Source organism: Hermetia illucens, chromosome 6, assembly GCF_905115235.1.
Source record: "Hermetia illucens chromosome 6, iHerIll2.2.curated.20191125, whole genome shotgun sequence".
Lineage (NCBI taxonomy): Eukaryota > Metazoa > Arthropoda > Insecta > Diptera > Stratiomyidae > Hermetia > Hermetia illucens.
Genome location: NC_051854.1, coordinates 12091846 through 12111796, shown reverse-complemented (window position 1 = coordinate 12111796; position 19951 = coordinate 12091846). Strand labels below are relative to the sequence as shown.

Genomic DNA, 19951 nt, shown 5'->3' with positions numbered 1-19951 from the left:
ATCACGAGAAGAATGCACGATTTTTTCCAGTACCTGTGCACTAAAATTACAAAAATAAATAAATACTTTACCGTATCTCGTATGCTAGATTCGAAAAATGCCTTGCAAAATTCTACCTGATGGATTGCACAAAAAATAGTAAAACGGTTTCTAAGTTATCAGGTAGATGGTTTTATCAGTATTCTGCCACGCTCGGTATTGCTGTGCAATGATTTCCTCTATACAGAGTATACTATTGCTAACAGGGCTAACTATCAGTACTTACTTACGGTACTGAGTTGTTTGTTTACTTGACGATTTGTTGCTCATTGCACGACTACCTGGGTTTGTACAAAACACGTTCAAATTCGAATATGAATGATTTGCGCGGTGATATTTGGAAAATTAAATAATATAAGAAATGCCCATTTATGAAATTCTTCTGAAGAGTAGCAATATATTAAGTAAAGTGAAGTGAAGTGAATTAAAGTGAAGTGAAGTGAAGTGAATACAATTCTTTCCTAATCTACCACATTACTTTTTTTCGGGATTTTTGTTGTGCTTAATTGTGGACTAGCTACTCACAAATCTTAATACTCGCCGAATCACGCTCTAAAAATTCATTAAAACCGTGCGATGCCTAAAAGTAATAAGTTTCATAAAATTACGACTTTCGGAGTTGGCCCATTCTGGCTCCATATTCAGTTTTGGATCGTCGGATGGAGGATACCAATCTGCTATATTTTTTCCAGCTAGATTCAAAATGCACCTCTCTAAAGTGGTATGTAGCTTCATTGGTTTCTCACCCTCTTAACCTTAGTAAATAAGTATCCCTTCGCCACTCATTCCACCCTTCCCTACAGAGTGAAACAACTGCCCTTTCTTTCGATAATATAATTTCCCTAATTGGCTTTAGATCTCGCAAATAATTGTATTCTACAATTAGTTGCAAACTCGAGCTTATAAAGTTATAAACTGAAAAATTGAATTCGTAGCAAGTATCTTTCATTCATTTTGTAATGAATGGTAAGTTCCTTATTGTATTTTTTCTTCTTTCGCCTTTGTCGGCAAAGTAAAATAATTTAGAGTAGCTGAAAATGCAAAGGTGGTTGATTAATACTGCTCTTGAGTTAAAAGCAAGACTCTCATTTCTCAATGTCATAATTCTGCCTGGACACACCAGTGTAAGGGATTTTGACCCACCAAAACCAACCCCCGAACCTCTCCCTGCCCTAGGGGTGGAGTCAGTTCACTCTAGCTTAGTCACCTTTCTTCTATACGCGGCGTACGTGACCGCGCTTTTCTCCTCTCCTCTGCCTTTCGCAGTTTGGTTTGGATAGATGCGATCATGAAGTTGACCGCATCCTAATTTTCTTGATGTGCTACCGGCTTCGGCACCAGATTTTCTGGTACCACAATTTCCTCTAGATTCCTCTTTTCTTCCACAAATCTTGGACAGTAGAAGAATACATGCTCTGAGTCCTCTAGGATCCATCACAATTTGGACAGTCGGGTGAGGTTTCCAATTGAAACCCATGCAGGTATTGGCGATATCCTTCGTGTTCCGTGAGAAATTGAGTGAGATTATAATTAATCTCCGTGTCGTCTCTCCAATCACTCCTTGATGGCAGGAATGAGCTTGTGAGTCCATCCACCCTTTTCCCAAGGTTTCCACCGCTCTTGCCATCTATTTGTGGATCTCCCCGTCTCAGCCTTCTTCGTCTGCGATGAGGGAGAGATTGACTTCGCATTGTATATGTTTGCCATCTCATTTGCCAAGATGTCAATCGGCATCATTCCAGAGATGACGAACACTCCATCATCTGAGACAGTCCTGAAGGCAGAGCATACCCTCAGGGCTGTCCTCCTGTAGACTGCACTCAGTTTGTTAGTGTTAACAGACATCCGCAAACTGGGGTCGCATAAAGCATAATTGAAGTTACCACCCTGGCTATAAGCAACCTAGAGATATGCCGTGGCCCTCCCACGTTCGGCATCATCCTTGCTAGGGCCATACTAGCAGTGGATGATTTGTAGCAAACATACTGCTCGTGTTGCTTATATCTGAGGTTTTTGTCTATCATCACCCCCAAGTATTTGATAGTCGACTTGAAAGTGATGATAGGATTCTCGATTCTATTTCTCTTCCGGCGCTTAGTGGTGAAGACTTCCTCTGTTTTTTCCTCCGCAAATGTCAGATCAGAGCTCTCTAGCCAACTTATAACAGTACTGATTGTCTCGTTTGAGTATAACTTGGCATCTTCGAGATGCTTTACGACAACAACCAGCGTTATGTCGTCAGCGTAACCCACTGTGGCTTCCCTCGGAAAGGGAAGATTGAATACATCGTTGTACATAATATTCCACAGTAGTGGCCCCAATATGGAGGGCTGCCGGACACCCTCGGAAACAACGTAATCCTGGGGTCCGTTATCAGTGTCGTATCAGAGCCCCCTTTCAGTTGAATAGCTACCGACGATAGCAGCGAGATAGACGGGAACACCAACCTTCGCTAGGGACTGGCGTATTGGATTCCAATTGGCTGAATTGAAAACATTTTTCTCATCCAGGGTTACTACCACGCAATATTTGCTGGTATTAGCCTTTCCGACCAAGCCAGTAACCAATTTGATGGTATCAATGGTTGATCTGGTTTTACGGAACCCATACCGCCGATTTGAAAAGCCGCCTTGGCTCTCAACAACCGGGAGTAATTTATTATAGATTACACGCTCTAACATTTTCCCCACAGTATACAAAAGACATATAGGCCTGTATGAGGACGGGTCACCTGGAGGTTTACCAGGCTTAGGCAGAAATACCAATTTCTCCTGCTTCCATGCCGCTGGAAGTACCTTCTCAGATATGCACGCTTCGAACAACTCAGCGAACATGTTCGGTCTGAATTTTACAGCAAGCTTATGGGCTTTATTCGGTACTCCGTCTAGGCCCGGCACTTCATTGTCTCCTATTCTACCGCAGATCTTCATCAGCTCGTCTCTGGTGACTGGCAGAATTGCCGTCACATTCAGAGATGGTTGGAATGTGTCGGTGCGCTCCTCTTGCTGCGAGAATAACCCCTAGCTGATTTTCAGCAAGAGGGTAGGACACATAATCTCCGGAGATGAATGGCCTCTGAATCGGCCCATCATGATTCTGTAGGCACTTCCCCATGAGTTTACGTCCGCTTCTGAGGAGAGCTCTTTAAAGCAATTCTTCTTGCTTCGCTGAATGGCGAGCTTGAGAGTTTTGCAGGCTGCCTAATAAGCGCGCTCTTTTTGTCCCTGATCGACTCTGAGCCGCTCTTCTGGCTGTAGTTTGGTCTTCTACTGGGGAATGAGCACCCTCTAGGCATGGATGCTTTTGCGACGGTTCTTTCCCTAAAGGCGCTACATTATCAGGTTGATCTAACCAAACCTCTCCCTAAAGCTTTTGTCTGTCCGTCTATCTGTTTGTAACACGCACTTTTCTCAGAAACGGCTAAACTGATTGACACGAAATTTGGTGAGAAGGCGGAAACTGTAAACGCCCAGACATGCAGTGAGTAATATCCTTCTACGTTGAGTTTAAGTGGGCGGGGATGCCCATATATGCAAAAGGGGGTATACAATTTTTTTCACCGAATATAGTTGGATATTTTGGGTGTCAAATGAAATCGCTTGATTAGTACTTTTCCATGCCGGTCTTAGTTTTGACATTTGTTAGAAAGGCGGGGAGTGGGAGGGGTGGAAAGTCATGATTTCTTTAACGAACATTCTTAGAAACTACCCAACGGAAAAATCTGACAATCATAAAGCTGCCTCTATATGGTGTCCAGGCTTCAAAATACTCTCCATACCGATATCTGCTCAAATTAAGTTAATAATAGTAAGTTAATTGAATAAAACCAGCCCTTAAGTTTATCCTAGTGTTATAAAGATTTATAGTCGTATAGAATATAATATGAAGCATATTATTCCCAAGTTTGATGATATTAACAAAGTTACAGTAGCTCAAAGTTGACTTTACCATGTAAATTAACTGGAACTAAGTATGAATATCACACTAAAGTAATGTCTATCTATTTGCCACACGTATTTTTCTGAGAAACGTTTGACACGAAATTTGGTGGGTAGGTGGAAATTGCGTAGGCTCAAACACGCAGTAAGTTATATCCTTCTACGTTAAGTTTAAGAGGAGGGGGTATCATAAATGCAAAGGTGGTGTAAGTGTATCAAATATAGGGCTATCAAATGAAAGGTCTCGATTAGTCCTTTTTAAAGCCGGTTATAGTTTGGGCGTTTGTTACACAGGCATAGAGTGCGGACCCCGGAAATTGATCATTACTTTCACAGACCTATTACCAGATAAAACCCAATCGAAAAATTTGAAAAAAAAAATCACAAAGCTCCTTCTGTACGGGATCCAATCATCAAAATACCCTCCGTATCCATATCTACTCAAGTTAAGTTGCTTATAGTATATTACTATTACCTCCTCTTCAGACACCACCTTGTCGTGGTGGGGGAGCTTGTGGCAGTTTACTATTACACTAAGGATGTCCAAGAACAAATGAAGAAGGAAACAAAGGATTGTAACTCTCCAAGTGGTAAGAAGTCACAGACTTCGAATCCACCCGCGACTTTGAGAAATGAAGTCGTAGCCGAGGCACGGATTTTGGAGGCCTCACCTACTTACGTTCCTCACGAAGAAATCTGTGGAAGACAGGTTCTCTACTTCAGTGGAAAACCTACTCTCGGTGTCTACGTCGCGGTCAGCCAAAAAGGATAATACAGCAACTCTCTTATGCGTCGGCCTGCTGGTGACACTGTTTCCTAACTCTTCTAAAATATGGGAGGCGACGGCTTGGCAGAACGAGATTTTAGCCGCAAAAGAGAAGGGACTACAGGCTTCCCTGTCAGAACCTTCTCCTCCGCATGTACCCGGAAAAACGGAAGAAAAGGAGGCTGATACTGTGAACACAACTGATCTAACGCCAGTATGTGGAAACAGATCCATATATTCCGTACACCGTGAACCTGGGAGGACTTCTAGCCGACCAGAATGGAAGACACTGCGAAACGAGGCAAAGTTTCTTGGAAATGAGGACATGAACGTTGCTACGCCACCAAGTGTGGCGATATTCAGAGAAATTGGACGCAAGAAAGTGAAAGTGAAAGTGAAAGTGAAAGTGAAGTGAAACTGAGGACAAGCTGATAACCGGGGTGAAATCTACACTGAACGCAGCAAACTTTTCAGTTAGCGGCGGCTTTCATATTAAACTCCACTTATAGCGACAAACATAAGAGTTAGTCAAATTAATCTGCAGCATACCAAAGCTTCTTCCTATCTACTGACGGCAAGGCAAGCAAATTTGCAGGATTGTCCTTAGATATTTCTTCTTTAAGAGTCAAGGGTATTAGGATATTTTTCGATGAAAGATCCTCTAGACCAAGGACCTGCGTTCTGATGTCAAAATGGTTAGGGGCAACCATGCTGGGACAATTCTGTTCCCAGGACCTTATTGCCATCAACTTACAATAACAGGTTAATGGTAAGAGGAGAAATGTCATAGCTGGCTATGCTTACTTCCCCTATGATATTTTGTGCCCTCCGCCGACGCAAGAACTAAGGGATCTGGTAGTGCATGCAGAATCAAGCGGTCTTGAACTTTTGACAAGGTGTGATGCAAACGCTAAGCATATTGCGGCCATAGTAAATGTAATCCTTGAGGAGAAAAGCTGTTTAAGAGTCCTTAGTAAGGATGAGTGAACTTTGACGAGTTCCAGAGCTGTTACCAATAAAAAGGCGAAGGCTGCTATAGTATCACTTGAATACTTCAAAGCACCTGGCATCGTTGCCATCAACCCAACGATGCTGAAGGAGGGTATGGAGCATTTAGAGCAACATCTAAGAAATATTTTTCGACGATGTCTTGCTCTGGACTACGTGCCTTTCTCTGGATGGATCTCATTCCCACTTCACTAATGAAAGGGTAATCAAATTTAGGCGCCAAATAGACTCTATTCCTATTGAACAATTTTTATTCAAAATGTTTATAGCTAGTTCTAGAAGTTGGTGATTTAGAATTAGTTTGCTTAAAGGTTCGCATGGTATTTAGCCGGTGTTCGCGATATTACTGAGCAGTAGACAATCTGCACAGGTCAGCATAAAAATCTGCCTCGCATGTACAAAACCAAACAAGATCTGCTACATTGTCCAACACTCATTGAAGGTATCTGGCGAATTCAAAAGCAGTATCCAGCAAAATTTATCGGGATACTGATTTAATGAGATACTTTGTCAAAAGTTGATTCCAGTCACCCGACTAATTTGAATTCATTTCGTATTCCTCACTCAAATGGTTTGTAAATCTGTCCGAATTTCATGATAAATTGGGTACCGTAGCTCCACGATTCCTCGGCTGAAACAGCGATAATACAATAGATGGTGATTTCCTTTGACCCTATGACCGAGTAAATTGGCGAACCCGGTCTAAACAAGTTGACCCCGCAACTGTACGGAAGAAAAGCTGAAGAAGAAAAAGAAGGAACATTAAGATTTTCCATTGATTATAATAAATCTCGTACAAGGTTCTCCATCTCAAATTGTTTTTTTTTTGTTGGTGGAGGAGGAAATCTTAAAAAGACGCAGCTGTGCCGGGTTACAGCGGTGTGCGGGGTTTTCACCTACTAAAACCACCCCCAATTCTCTGACCATATCCGCGGCGGGATCACCGTTAAATATTACTTCGCGAGGAGGCGTCTGGTTTACACCAGCACAATTAAATCACGCGTCCGTCGCACTTGCCGGGCTCATTCCAATTTCTGCAGCATTTCCTGTATCGCAGTTACTGTTGCGTTTAACCCACTCCAGTTTGCAGCGGACCTCATCATCTCCTCCACAAAATTATGGGGTCCGATAGCTGCGTTGAGGGCATCGGTTAACATTCCCCTTTCATTTGCAAACTTCGGACAGTGAAACATATTATGCTCCGGGTCTTCGGATGTAGCGGGGCATTCGGGACAGTTTGAAAACTGATCCAATCCAAAGCTATGCAAGTACTACCTATATCCTCAGTGTCCCGTAAAGAATTTCGTTAGGTTGTAATTTAATTCTCCATGTTTGGTTCAATTCATCCCTCAATACACAGGATCAGTGTATGGGTCCAGCGGCCTTTTTAAGAATGATCCCACCGTTACTGCTATCTCCTATATAGTTCCTGCCTAGTGGCCTTACGGGCGCCCGTCGTCAATTCGGCCGGATTCACCCTCCTTCCCTGGTATTCACTAGAAGATCCAAGGGAGTGATCTCCGCCATGACACACACTGCCTCATCTAATACCGTCCTATTTCTACTGCACACCCTCAACGCGGTTGGCCGGTATGCCAAATTTACCCTTCCCTGTTTCACTGTGTTAGCCAGTGCGCACAACCAGACAGGAGCCTTATATAACAGGATGGATTTCACCACCCCTGCGATAAGCAGCCGCCTCCTTGCTAGAGATGAACTACCCTTCGCTGCCTTTTTGCGTGCATGGTCCAGGTGCCCTTTGAAGCTCAACTTGGTATCGATCATTACCTGTAATTATGTAATGACCGATTACCAGCCCGGATTTTGGGAGTGTTGTTTTTCCTGCGATAGGTAATAAGGACCGCCTCCGTCTTATCTTCTGCCAGGTTCAATTTCACCATTTCTAATCATACTTCGATGGGATGAAGGGTTTCACTTATATACAGTTCCACGCCCTCGTGGTGTTTCGCAACTAGTGCTGCTGCCAAGTCGTCTGCAAAACCAATCAATGTTATCTCCTTTGGCATGAGAAGGCCGAGCACTCCGTCAAACATTATGTTCTACAGTAGGGGCCCCAGTGCGGAGCCTCGGGGAACACTTGCTATCACAAGATATTCCTTCGGCCCGTCGTCCGTCTTGTACCAAACGAGCCTCTCCGAGAAGTAACTCTCGATTATCTAGGGCGCTTGTTGCTAGACGCACTGTCGAACAAGTGCAAAGCAAACTCGGTGTATTGATGCGACGAGTAAGCAGATGGATGGCTGCTTAGGGTTTCAACCTTGCACTGAACAAAACCGAAGAAGTCAACCTGACTAAGAAGAGAATTCCGACCCTGCGTCCCGTATACTTCAGCGAGTCGATAATTGAATCAAAACCAGCCTTGCGCTGGCTCTTGACTCAAATATCAGCTTTCCTCCTAAGCCTAGCAGGCGATGTCTCCTGATGAGTTCAACGTAGTCTGCCCCACTTTACGGCGCAGAGATATAGGCTAACGCTCTTGGCAAGGAGGTATATCGTAAGCGTCTGGCGCAAGTACAGAGACGGGGAGCCGGCCGCGATGGTGATCGCGCGAGGGATCCCCGTTGCCCTTCTTGCTAAGAAGCGTCAAACCATATACAAGCGCGAGGAAGAAGAGCCAAGGGAGGTGGTTGCTCGTGAAGAAAGGCAACGCACCCCAGACTAGGGCAACTCTCTTGGCAAAATGAAACTAGAGGCAGATGGATTGGGCAGTTCATTGGCAACTTAGGCCCATGGATGTATCGGAGGCATGATGAGACTGGCTAGTTCCTTACCCAATTCTTAAGTGAGCATGCAGGTTTTCAGTCTTACCTGCACAAAATTGGAAAAGCACGATCTCCGGATTGTGTTTTGCAATGAAGTTGTGGACAACGCCCCTCACACTTTTTTTTCTTGTGGAAGGTAGGATGGGATTTGTCAGCAGCTCTATTTAAACACATTTATATCTTACACTCAAATTTTTAAGATACAATACAATTCAAATCCTGTCTTTAATTACCATGTGTGCCTTTCCAAGAAATGTTAAGTAAATTAAATTAAAAGACTCAATTTTCTTCTGGAAAAAGGAATTTTATTAGTGTTGCGTTACAAAAAAAGATAAATATTATTAAAAAAGTTAATTAATCTATTACACTTACAAATTTGTCTACTCTTAAATTCAATTAATCAGTTTTTCATACAGTTCTGTGCTATAAACTACTTCGTTCAAAACGAGTTTCAAATTACACATCTGGCGGTCAGTAGTGAACATAAAAAAGATAAATCTAATTAGAAATTACAGAGATAAGTGCGCCGTATAATGGGCAATTAATGTTAAATTATAAAGTAAAAAAATCTTCACTTAGAGTAGATATATTACATTACATTACAATTAATTGTCTATTATTTCTTTATACAATAAATTGGCAACAAAAATTTACTTTTCTACTTAGCCTACTTTTATGACACGTCGAGAATTGAATGGGATTTACTTTTTTTGTAGTTTGGAATCTAATTCTTATCTCAGAATGACACGAATTAAATTCGATAGTTTTCAATTAGATACTCGTGCACGTCTTACACTATAAACAGTTTTTATGCTTTATACACAATTTTGATAAATTAGTGTCCTAGAATTAATCCCTATTTAGATATACAGGAGCGAGATTTTTAGCCTATTATAATTTTAGCAGTAAAGGACCGTAGGATAATCAAGACATCTGGTCACGTCAGATACATATCTAGAGATGTGTGTTCCGCAAATTCCGTATGCAGAAGATCCCCGAATGGATTGAAGGAATCGAGGGCTCCCAGCGGGCTAAGGCAAGGCTCTGAAAACTGCAGCGAATCACTGTCCGAATCCAAAAGAAGGCTTAGCTCCAAAGGATTATCGTTGGCAGGATTGCAATTGAATGGTTTCATATTTTGACCAAGAGGGCTCAAGCAAGGCTCGGATAAGTGCAAAGATTCTCCGTCGGACTCCAATAGTAATCCCAAGTCTGCAGGATTATCTTCTAAGCAGGTCGACGGCATAGGAATGCTAATATCCATACTTGCTGGCTCCAACTTCTGCTTGGCTTTCTGTCGGGACCTGCTCTGGGACTTAGCCGCGGTGGCACGGACTTTGACTGGTACCATCGGTGCTTCCACTACGGTTTGTGTGAATAGATTATCGAAATTACTGGTTGCGGTGCAGGGAATGCTGCTGACTTGGTTGTTGTTATTGAAGTTATTGCTATTGTTGTTCGAGGCGCATAGGAAACTAACATCGTACCCAGGATTCGTCAGGGCCTCGCTCAGCGTCCTAATATACTTCATGGCAAGTCTCAGTGTCGTAATCTTAGTCAGTTTCTCATTGGTGCTGCTAGGACTAGTCCGACCACCGCCTCCTATCGAATGCGGAACGCATCGTCGCAGATTCTCAAATGCAGAATTTATCTCACGCATTCTTGTCCGTTCGCGGGCATTTGCTGTTTTTCTGCGATACTTGCTCAACGGTGCTGCCTTGGGTTTAGGTTTCTCCTTGGCAACGGTCGGCTGCTGATCGGAGCTAATGTCTTTCAAGGTTGCTGAAGAAGTTGCCGATGCACCACTAGCCGCGGCCGCTCCCCGGCCGCTTGTTTGTCGTTTTTGTCTTTGTCGTAACGAATATTTCTCATTTGTTGCTTTCTTAATGTTATTGTTGTTGATACTGGCGCCAATATTACTGATAGGATTATTGATGCTGCTACTGGTACCGCTCCCGCTCAACATGCTTCCCCCTAGACTCCCGGAGCTATTGTTATTCGCGTCCGACATTATGGTTGACTGATCAAAAGTCATTGACTTCATTGTGTATTGGTGCAAGCCAAGTCAGTGATGCAGTATGGATCCGTTCTTCGATCGATCACGAAATTGGTGATTAGTCTCTTGATCAATTATATCTAAAATGAGAAAAAAGGAGACAATGGGATCGTTAGTTTTGCTGTTTCCATACAATAGGCTTAGGTTCTAGGCTGGAAAAAAGTCTTTCTTTACATTTGATTTATTGCGTTATTTGTACTAATGACAGGAGTGAGATGTCGAAGGATAACGAAAAAATATAGAAGTGAAATTCAACATTATTAATTCTTACTTTGTAGCATTAGAAAAATTGAATTGTTTGCGAACGAACATGTTCACTACATTCGCTTCGGCAATATGAAAAACCTGGACGAGAACTGCATTTCAAATAGATGCTGATTGTTTAGAATCACATATGTATAGGGATGCAGTAGCAGGGATACATCTTACTTACTTGAAAATATTGCAGCCAATCTTAACAAATGTTGCCCCCACCTCAATGACTAAATGGTTCACAGAAAAGTAAATTTGTAACTAGATATTGTCCTCAGAAGGAGGAGCAAGCAAGTTGCCCAACTTACGCTGAAAACTAAGGAAGGAGACATAACCAAAAGACCCAATCTGTAGGGCGCTGTAGAGCCAACATAATCGCGGAATCGGGGAGTGAATAATAGATTTCGAGCCCCGTGAAAGGGACTTCGAAAATATCAGTACTAAGTATACTGCGGGATATGAACAGCTGCGGGGATATGAGCAGAACTGATTGTCCTTTTTAGGTAATGAAGAACTGGTCCCGCTACTGGCCAGTTGTCTCATCTACCTCTGAGAGCTGAGAGTTTCTATCAGTTTCTATAATACAGATCCTTTTTGTCGTTTCTGATTCGTCTTTTTTTTAAAGGTTTATTGGTCTCTTGTTGGGGTCGGTTGACTTTAGTAAGGGTACATTGTAAGGTCCTTCTAGAGAGTAGCGAGTGGCCCGTTCCTCCCGGTTTGGATTTCTCCAAAAGAAGCGGGAGCAGAATATAGCATTCACCAAAACTGAATGTTTTGCACCATTGAGGAAAGACTAAAACCTTCGACCCGGATTTTGTTCCTATGACCCTACCTATTGGGAAATGGCAACCTTTTTTGAGAAGAACAGTTTCTGTTGAATTATCAGATCCCCTTCCTTGGCGAATTCCATTTTGAGGCAGTGTTTGACATCGGAGTCCCCATCTTATTGACGGCGCTAGTTTGAACAATTTCAATTCTGTAGTCGGCCCCTCTTTTACCATATTTTTGATCATAGGAGGTTTGGGGGAAGTGTGGAGGATTGATATTAGCAATGGCAAAGCAAACCTGGAAGCAAGAGCCGAATCCTAAGGTTCATTCCAACCAGTTACGGAAATCAGTAATTTGGTATTCGAAGTTGTTTAGACAAAAATTTTATTTTGCCCCGCGGAAGTTTTTGGTCATCTTTCCTTCGTAATTTGGTCAACATGTTCAACATACAATAATCATTCATAGAACATGAGAGATCCGTAAGCCACGAACGATATAAGTAACTCCCCACTTCTTCTCCTGGCTAAACTAAGCGACCTCCTTTTGTTGTCAGTCTTCCGGTTCCTCTATATAGCTCAACGCAGTACCACATGCTGCGATGACTTTCACAGTCTAGCCGAAAGGGGCATCAGCTACACTTAATCTTCTGTTTAAGGTGGACCAAATTCAATCTTTACCGTCCCTTGATCCTTAACTACTTAATGTGCTTAGCGTTTTTAAGGGCGCTCCCATTCTCCCTGACTCTAGAATGTCTTAGCTGTGTGAGCCATAACAGCGGAGAGAGAACCCCTCCCTGTGGCCAGCCCCTAAAACATCCGGCCTCAATAGACTACTGGCCGGCCAATATGTTGATTTTTCTCCTCTCTAGCGTGTGATATATCCAACTGATTAACAGCGGTTCGATTCCATGCTGTGTTGCCACATCGCAAATTTCCGCGAATGAGGCATAATTGAAGGCACTTTCGATTTTGCCGTGAGTTCATGGAGTGCTGTCTCCGTGGATTTATCTTTTTGGTAGACATGTTGCTATGGTGAAGTGGCCACTTAGGAATGTGTGTATCCCTTATGAACCTATCTATTAGTGTTTCTAGTCCTTTTAGTAGAAAGGACGTTAGACTAATCGGTCGAAAGCTTTTTGCGTCTATGTAGGTGGGTTTCCCTGATTTAGGTCGACATAGGTCGTTAACCTAATTAGCCTGGAAGACTTTTAAGACTATCATACAGGAAATGTGGCACTTCTTCTAAACTTCAAATGAAGATGGCGAGGGCTGCACGTCCCCTTCAACCGTTTTAGGAGCCGACACTTGTGACGTGACGGTCCTTAGCTCTAGTAGAGCCGGCAGTGTGATTTTTTCCGAACCTTTTTAACATCGGATTCGAGAACGCCGATAGTGAGAAAAGTTCCCGCCTATCGGCTCTCTCACCTGTTTTGCTGCCCAGCAGCATCTAGGTGGAAGTGTTGAGGTTATCCTGGGCACCAAGTTGTTCCAGAACTCCAGCACCACTCCGCTCTTCTTCTGGAAGCTAGAGGAAGCCCTTTTTTAACAATGGCAGCTCAGAGACCTTTTTCAGGGTTAGTCGCGCACTCTCCCACCCATCGTTGAGGGAGGAGCAGTACTGCCTGAGCCACTCGTTCGTGTCTTCGTCGGCAAATTTTAGCCATAACATTTTATGGTATAGACCTGCCGACTCAAAACAAAGCTTAATGCCTTGCAGAGGCAATCCTTACAGTTAGGAGGAGTTTCCTCCTAACGTGTTCGCACTGTTCAGTATCGTAACCGGATGGATTAGAGTCGTCATATAAGCCGCATCCATCGACTTCGATAGCCTTGGCTGCAAATAAAGGCCTAGCCATTGCCGGCCGAGGCCCCTCCGTTGTCTTCTGTGTCGAAGACTTGGGATCGTCCGAGGACCGCTACCGCTTCGGTTTCCTATCCAGCTTGGCATAGCCCATGGGTTCTGATTTGCCCCGAAGCGGTTTGCCCGAGGGCTGCTGACTGTCCGTTGACAGGTGCTTACCCATGGGCAAGACTTTAGCTTCAGCAAGTGGCGCCGATTAGAGCCTGGGGTTAGGAGTGCTGACAGAAAGGACTTGCTTGTGCCCGTCCATTTTAAAAGGTTTTTGTTTTTATTTTTTTTGTTTTCTCATAATTGGCTGCCATGGCTGCAGTTTTATCGAGGAAAGTAAGTCGATCTAGGCAGAGCCCCTTTTTGCGGAGGCAAGGCTAGTTGAAACTGGGCTTGCGGGGTATCCGCAAAATGCTTTTATAATTGGGCTATCCTTCAGCTGATGGTAAAACGGTGGAATGTTGGATTTTCTGCATGGTTTATTGCAGCTCAACTTCAAGACTGACAAGTGTCCGTTTTAAAATACAAATTCCCGGGGTCTTCTGCCTAGCGTGCTATTGCGATCTCAATTGGGCCCATTGCAACAATATTGGGGGAGAAAAATACTAGCTACAGCGCCAGCAGTTCAAGGCCCATCTCTATTGCAGAAATGTATTCTTGCTAACAAAAAAGAGTGAATCGCAATTTTTGTTACAGAACTTATAACTCCGAGAACTATGTGGTTTGTAAAAGATTGGCGGAGCCATGTCACAGGGAAGTAGATTTTTGTCTGTCGTATTTGCAGGGAACCAGGAACCACCGATGTTACTGCTCTGTACTCTAGCCGCAGCACTCTTTTATCTGATCTTACGACACCACAAGGCCACAGCTTGCCATATTGCAACACAGGCTAAGAGCTACTTACACTTCCCTTAAGCGCATCATTAAATTACGATAATCCTCAACATTTGCAGAAAATTTTTAAGTATTTCTAAATTGGTGAAAATAATTGCAGTATCGAGTTCCATAAAATCGCTATCGTGAGCCACCTACACACGTTAATCGAATAAATTCGATTTACGCCTTAGAAGGTCATAAATGCACTCTCGATAAGATCATAGTCATCGACGCTATTTCTCACTTCAAAACCATCCCCATCTATCCAAGCATCCCGACCCAGCCTCCTCCGATTACAAAGAAACAACAAAAGTTGTAACCGCCATCCTTACCACTTAGAATGAATACTAGGCTTTTTTCCGCGTCTTTAGTGTAACCTAATCAAGCAATTCCCACGCCAACGTCCATTTTTATAAGGCCCATGATGCCTGAACACGGATGGTAAATTGCTTGCAGATGACGCTGACCATATACCACCCTAACAGATCTTCGATCAACTTTTAAGCGATCGTTAAAGAGACGCTATCACATCAACATTTCAAGATTCGCGCAATTTGTGTGTAGTAAATGCACACCTAGTCACGGTCATACCATCAATTTTACGATAGTCTAAACGCCGACACTTAAAAAAGAAATCAATAAAATGATGATACTGCACAGGGCGATTCCAGAAGGAGGGTTTCTCTCAAGTGGTGTTTAAGGTCTGGTATGTTACGAAACCTTATTTGGAGTTGTTGTTAGAACTCTCGGAACTCAGAAAGGAATGAAAGAATCGATAGAAAAAGGGCGTTATTCTCTTGAAATTAATTAAATGGCGCGGAGTTAGTGCTTTCGCATCTATTTCTTCAATATAAAGCACATAAAACCGTTACAATGAAGAACGTCTTAAACACCCGTTGAAAGATGATCTTTTCTGTTTCCAATCTCTCCAAAAAAACCCAAAGAAAAATTTATTGCAAACGCGGCGTCAGTCAAATCTCTCTGTGTAACCATAAACGCTATTTAAGCTACGGTCATCAAAAGGTATCTTCAATTGTCACCTTTGTACATTAAAAAAAAGATTGCCGACAACGACAACAAAACTTCCACCGAAGAACACTTCCAACAAGGGACAACTACTTGTCGGGATGATGAGTGTTTACCTTTGTTATGTGGGTGTTCGTTCAGATGATGTCTATGACTCCGGCCTGCGACTGTATGTCTCAGGAGGAAATCTTAGATGGATGAAGAAGATGCAATGAATTGTCTGAATGATGGTTCAGGACAAATATTTATAGTCCTGGTTGATGTTCACCGGGGCATGTACACAACAAAACTACAAAACTGCGAACAAGAAAGTTTCCAATTTTATAGTTTTTTCTTTGAGGTTTTTTTCCTGTTGAATGGATGCGAACATTGTTGATTCTTCATTTTGCAGTTGTAGACGACTTGATAAATGGCTAGAGAAGATTTACGTATTCTGGCTAGGGGCACTAAATCTTAACGAGTTTTTTCAAGTTGTACAGAAATTATTTATGTCATATTAGGTACTTATGATTGGCCGAGAATGGGAGCTTCAAGCCATTGAAATATGCCACGGGAGTAGCTTATTCAAAAAAAGTAATTTATTCTCAGATAAGCCTATGGGTTCAACAAAGTATCAACTTTAGAAGTTCAAAAATATTGGAGACCAAGATACTTAAGAAAATTGTCGTCATCTCACATTTCAAACGTATTGAGGGTCATCCAATTTTCTCCTAAGAACTCTATACCAGGCACGCAAAAATCAACCCACTCTCTTCTTCCTTAGCCTTTACCCAGTGTTCGCAGCCTGGCTCTAGGGGCTCTCCGACAGCCCGCTCATTCCACTCTATGTTCATCTGCCCGGGAAGTTCAGCTTGCGTGTGGCATAGTCGGTGGGGGATGCCCAGATTTCCCAAGGTACTTCATCTAGGATGTGGCCATAGGACATCGCTGCCAAACGTCTGGACTCACGTAGTCTGACGGCAATCCACGCTGCAACGTATTTAATGTGGAGGTCTAGGGGAAGGAGATGCAGGAGTACATTGAGAGCATCTGCCGGGCAGGACTGCACACACGCGGTTCTTTCAATCCTACCATATTAAGCTTCATCCTATTGTATTTTTTCTTCAAAGCCTGCTACCATACAATAGAGCCGTACGTTAGAATCGGACGCACTACAGCGGTGTACATCTAGAGAAGCTTCCTCGGCCAGAGCCCCATTTCTTTGCAAAGGTTCTCTTGCAGGCATAGAAGGCTATACCGGCCTCCTTAACCCTCAGTTCTATGTTCAATCTCCAATTTAGCTTTAGATCCAGGATTACACCCAGATATTTTACATTAGAGGAAAGAACCAATCTTTGTTCATTCAGCGGTGATAGATGGAATTCAGGTATTCTTGTCATGGTGGTGAATAGCATCAGTTGCGTTTTGGTTGGATTTATGCTGAGTCCACATCTCGCGGCCCACAGGCACACCTTTCGCAACGCTCCTTCCATGATGTCGCTCATAATGGACAGAAATATGCCAGATACTAATATCACCACGTCGTCGGCATATGCCAACACCTTCACCCTGCTGCTGTCCAGTGTACGTAAAATTTTGTCAATTACTATTAACCAGAACACCGGTGAGATGGCGCCACCCTGGGGCGTGGCTCTGTTCACAGCTCTCAAGTGGTTGCCTTACAGATCCGACTGGATTATCTTGGTATTTAGCATGGATATGATGCAATGCGTAAGATTCCCCTCCAATCCAATGCCGGTCAAGGCTTCCATGATGACGTTGTTACTGACGTTGTTAAAAACTCCCTCTATATCCAAGAAGGCAGCTAGGGTATACTGTTTGTACTGCAGCGACCGCTCAACCATCCCAATTACCTCGTGGATTGTGCTTTCAGTGAATTTTCCTTTGACGTAGGCATGCTGGGACTTTGAGAAAGGCGTTCTCTCCATAATCGTCCTGAAGTGAATGCCCAGGACCCGTTCTAGGGTCTTCAGCACGAAACAGGTCAGGCTGATTGGTCGAAAGTCCTTCGCGGAGTGATGACCATGCCTGCCCGCTTTCGGTATGAAAACCACTCGTGCGCGCCTCCAGGACTGTGGTACGTATCCTAAAGAGACGCAACTCCGGTAAGTCTCAACAAGCCACGGTACAACCCTTTCCTGTTGCTTCTGTAGCATGACTGGTTTTATGCTATCTGGGCCCGGAGATTTGTACGCGGAGAAGCTGTTTATAGCCCAGCCGATTCTACCATCGGTAATTATCGATTTGATAGTCTCGCACACCGGGAGTTGCCGCAAACCCTCCGAGCAAGGTTCTGACTTACAGTCCTCCTCGCTGGTGGGAAAGTGCGTTTGAACCAGCAGCTCCATGGTTTCGCTAGAAGAGTCCGTCCAGGAGCCTTCCGACTTTTTGAAGGTATTTTTCTCAAAGATATGTCGTATTGGTCCCGAATGTCTTCTTTTCAGAGGTTGTTTTAGCTACTTATCAATCTGATCTACAAAAGCATCTCTATTTTTGTGTTTGGTGGCTGCTCGATTGAGATTTGATCGACTGTATCACTTACGCCTCAACAATGGTGGAAAAAATATCAAAATTTAGACTGAACATAGAACTGAGGGCTCAGAACCTTTGAGAGAAATGACGTCTTCAGCCGCAGATTGAGATTATGTACTCAGTAACTATATTCTCCAGGCTGGGGGGTCAGTGCCGGGACGCATGAATACAGTTCACAGTTCAAACTGTAAAGAGGAAGCAGGACGTTAAGGCACTTGGTTTGCGCAGCTCTAACTAGGTTGCGGACGCTAGGTAAACAGTTTTTTCGGGGCTCCAAAATGATCTCTAGTTGCAGGATAGTGAAGCTGCTATCCTCCATGAATGCTATTAGCTGACTCTGAAGGTCTATTTTTCCGTCCTTGCTAAGTTCAAAAGGTATCCATCCGGAAACCCCCTACTTATTTGATCTATAAACATATAGTAGAGGAATGACAACTAAGTCGAATTTGTTACAATCCCGAGCTTAGGCAAAGGTATAACATAATGAATGCTAGCTTCTCAGGTTTGTACCCAACAAATAACCGAGAAGTAGTCATCGTGGTCCAGAGAGTTTCTATCGGTGGGGAAAACCTGCCTTTTTTTAAACGATGGTTACTGTTTTCAAATTTACAGCTTTCTCGGATGATTCTCATAATAACATTCCAAACTGCCGGGTTGCAATTCTCTCTTCTCCTATTGGAGAGCGATTTCTTGGCCCTAAGCATGATATATTTCGATATAAACCATGAATGCTACGTACACGGTTTTATTTTATTTTTATCGACTCAGCAGATTAATTTTTTCTAGGGAAGAGTGCAAGTGCCGGGAAGTATGTCCATTAGCACCACTCATACAGGTTACTACTTCAACAAGTTCTCCTCCCCTTCCAACGACCTGAGGGATTTTATTTGTTTCGTAAGTGATTCAAGGCTTATTGGTGTTGTTTGAAAGCCATCATCATCTTCGTTTGTCCGAATAGCCGAGTGGTTAGAGCACAAGGCTTATATCGTGATTTGACGTTGGATACCAGTGGGCTCAGCTGTGAATGAGTACCTGAGTCAAATCAGGGTAATAATCTCGGCCGAGCGCAATACTGACCACATTGCCATTAAAGGGTGCTGTAATCCTCTAGTATACCGTAATGCTGTAGTATATCGTTACGGTCTGAGGAATCCCAAATCCTATTGATGTGAGACCGGACGAAATGGAGAACAGCTTATTCTTATTTGGGGCATGTCACCCAAGTTTTCAAAAAAACGACCCATTTCGTTCAAAGTAGCAGCAACTCATCATCTCTGATCGGCCGACATCTGTTGTTTGGACACAGCGCTCAAATATTCAAATAAAGAAAATGACTATCGGTTCTGCCCTAACGAAAGCATTTTTAAGTTTAGGTACCATAGCCAAAACGAGGGGTCCGTGCACAAAAAAACTGATAGAATGTTAAAAAGCAAAGACGTTTTCCCGGTTTCGTAACAGGTCAGAAGCAACTGATCAGACACTGCGTCGCACAAGCAGTTCGCAGGTGTAAAAGCTCCATTATGTAGTTCGCAGAGCTTCCATGATTCAGGAATCTTGTCCTTAACAAAAATAAATAAATGAAAATAAAGGACAACTATCAAAGGGAACCAAGGGAAGTTGGCATCATATGCGGGTTTGTTATATATAGGATGAAAGGGACTTCACTACCAGAAAACTACACAAAAAGGTTCTATGTTTCTAAAAATTTATTTACAAAACAACAATGATAATATCTATGAAGGAAGTTGTACTTCACCAGGAGCATTTTCGGAACCCGTAGTCTTATAACCATTTGCTGGCCTTGGCCCATTATCGACTTTAGAGTCGCCTTAAACTTCGCCGCTTGTGAAACGGCCTTCCCTTATCAGATAATGGGTTACCCAGCCTGACCCCGTCCCTCTTAATATCAAGATATTTGCCTGGTCCTACATTTATCTCTGTTTCATCTGAGAATAGATTTCGACTTTGTCGCTTATTAATAGTTAGCGTCTTATCCAAGAATGGGCTGACGGTATTTTCTTCGCTGTTTTCAAGAATAGTGCACCCACTTTGCTCTTCC

At 43.1% G+C, this 19951-nt stretch overlaps 1 protein-coding gene across 1 annotated transcript in view; it reads right to left on the bottom strand.

Moving 5' to 3' along the window:
• Positions 1 to 8833: 8833 nt before the first annotated feature.
• Positions 8834 to 19951, bottom strand: part of LOC119660294 (helix-loop-helix protein delilah) — a 57799-nt gene continuing 46681 nt past the window's right edge. Inside the window, exon 2 of the mRNA XM_038068765.1 lies at positions 8834 to 10670. Within this exon, the coding sequence (XP_037924693.1) occupies positions 9472 to 10578 (1107 nt within the window). The 5' untranslated portion in view covers positions 10579 to 10670 and the 3' untranslated portion in view covers positions 8834 to 9471. The remainder of the gene's footprint in view (positions 10671 to 19951) is intronic.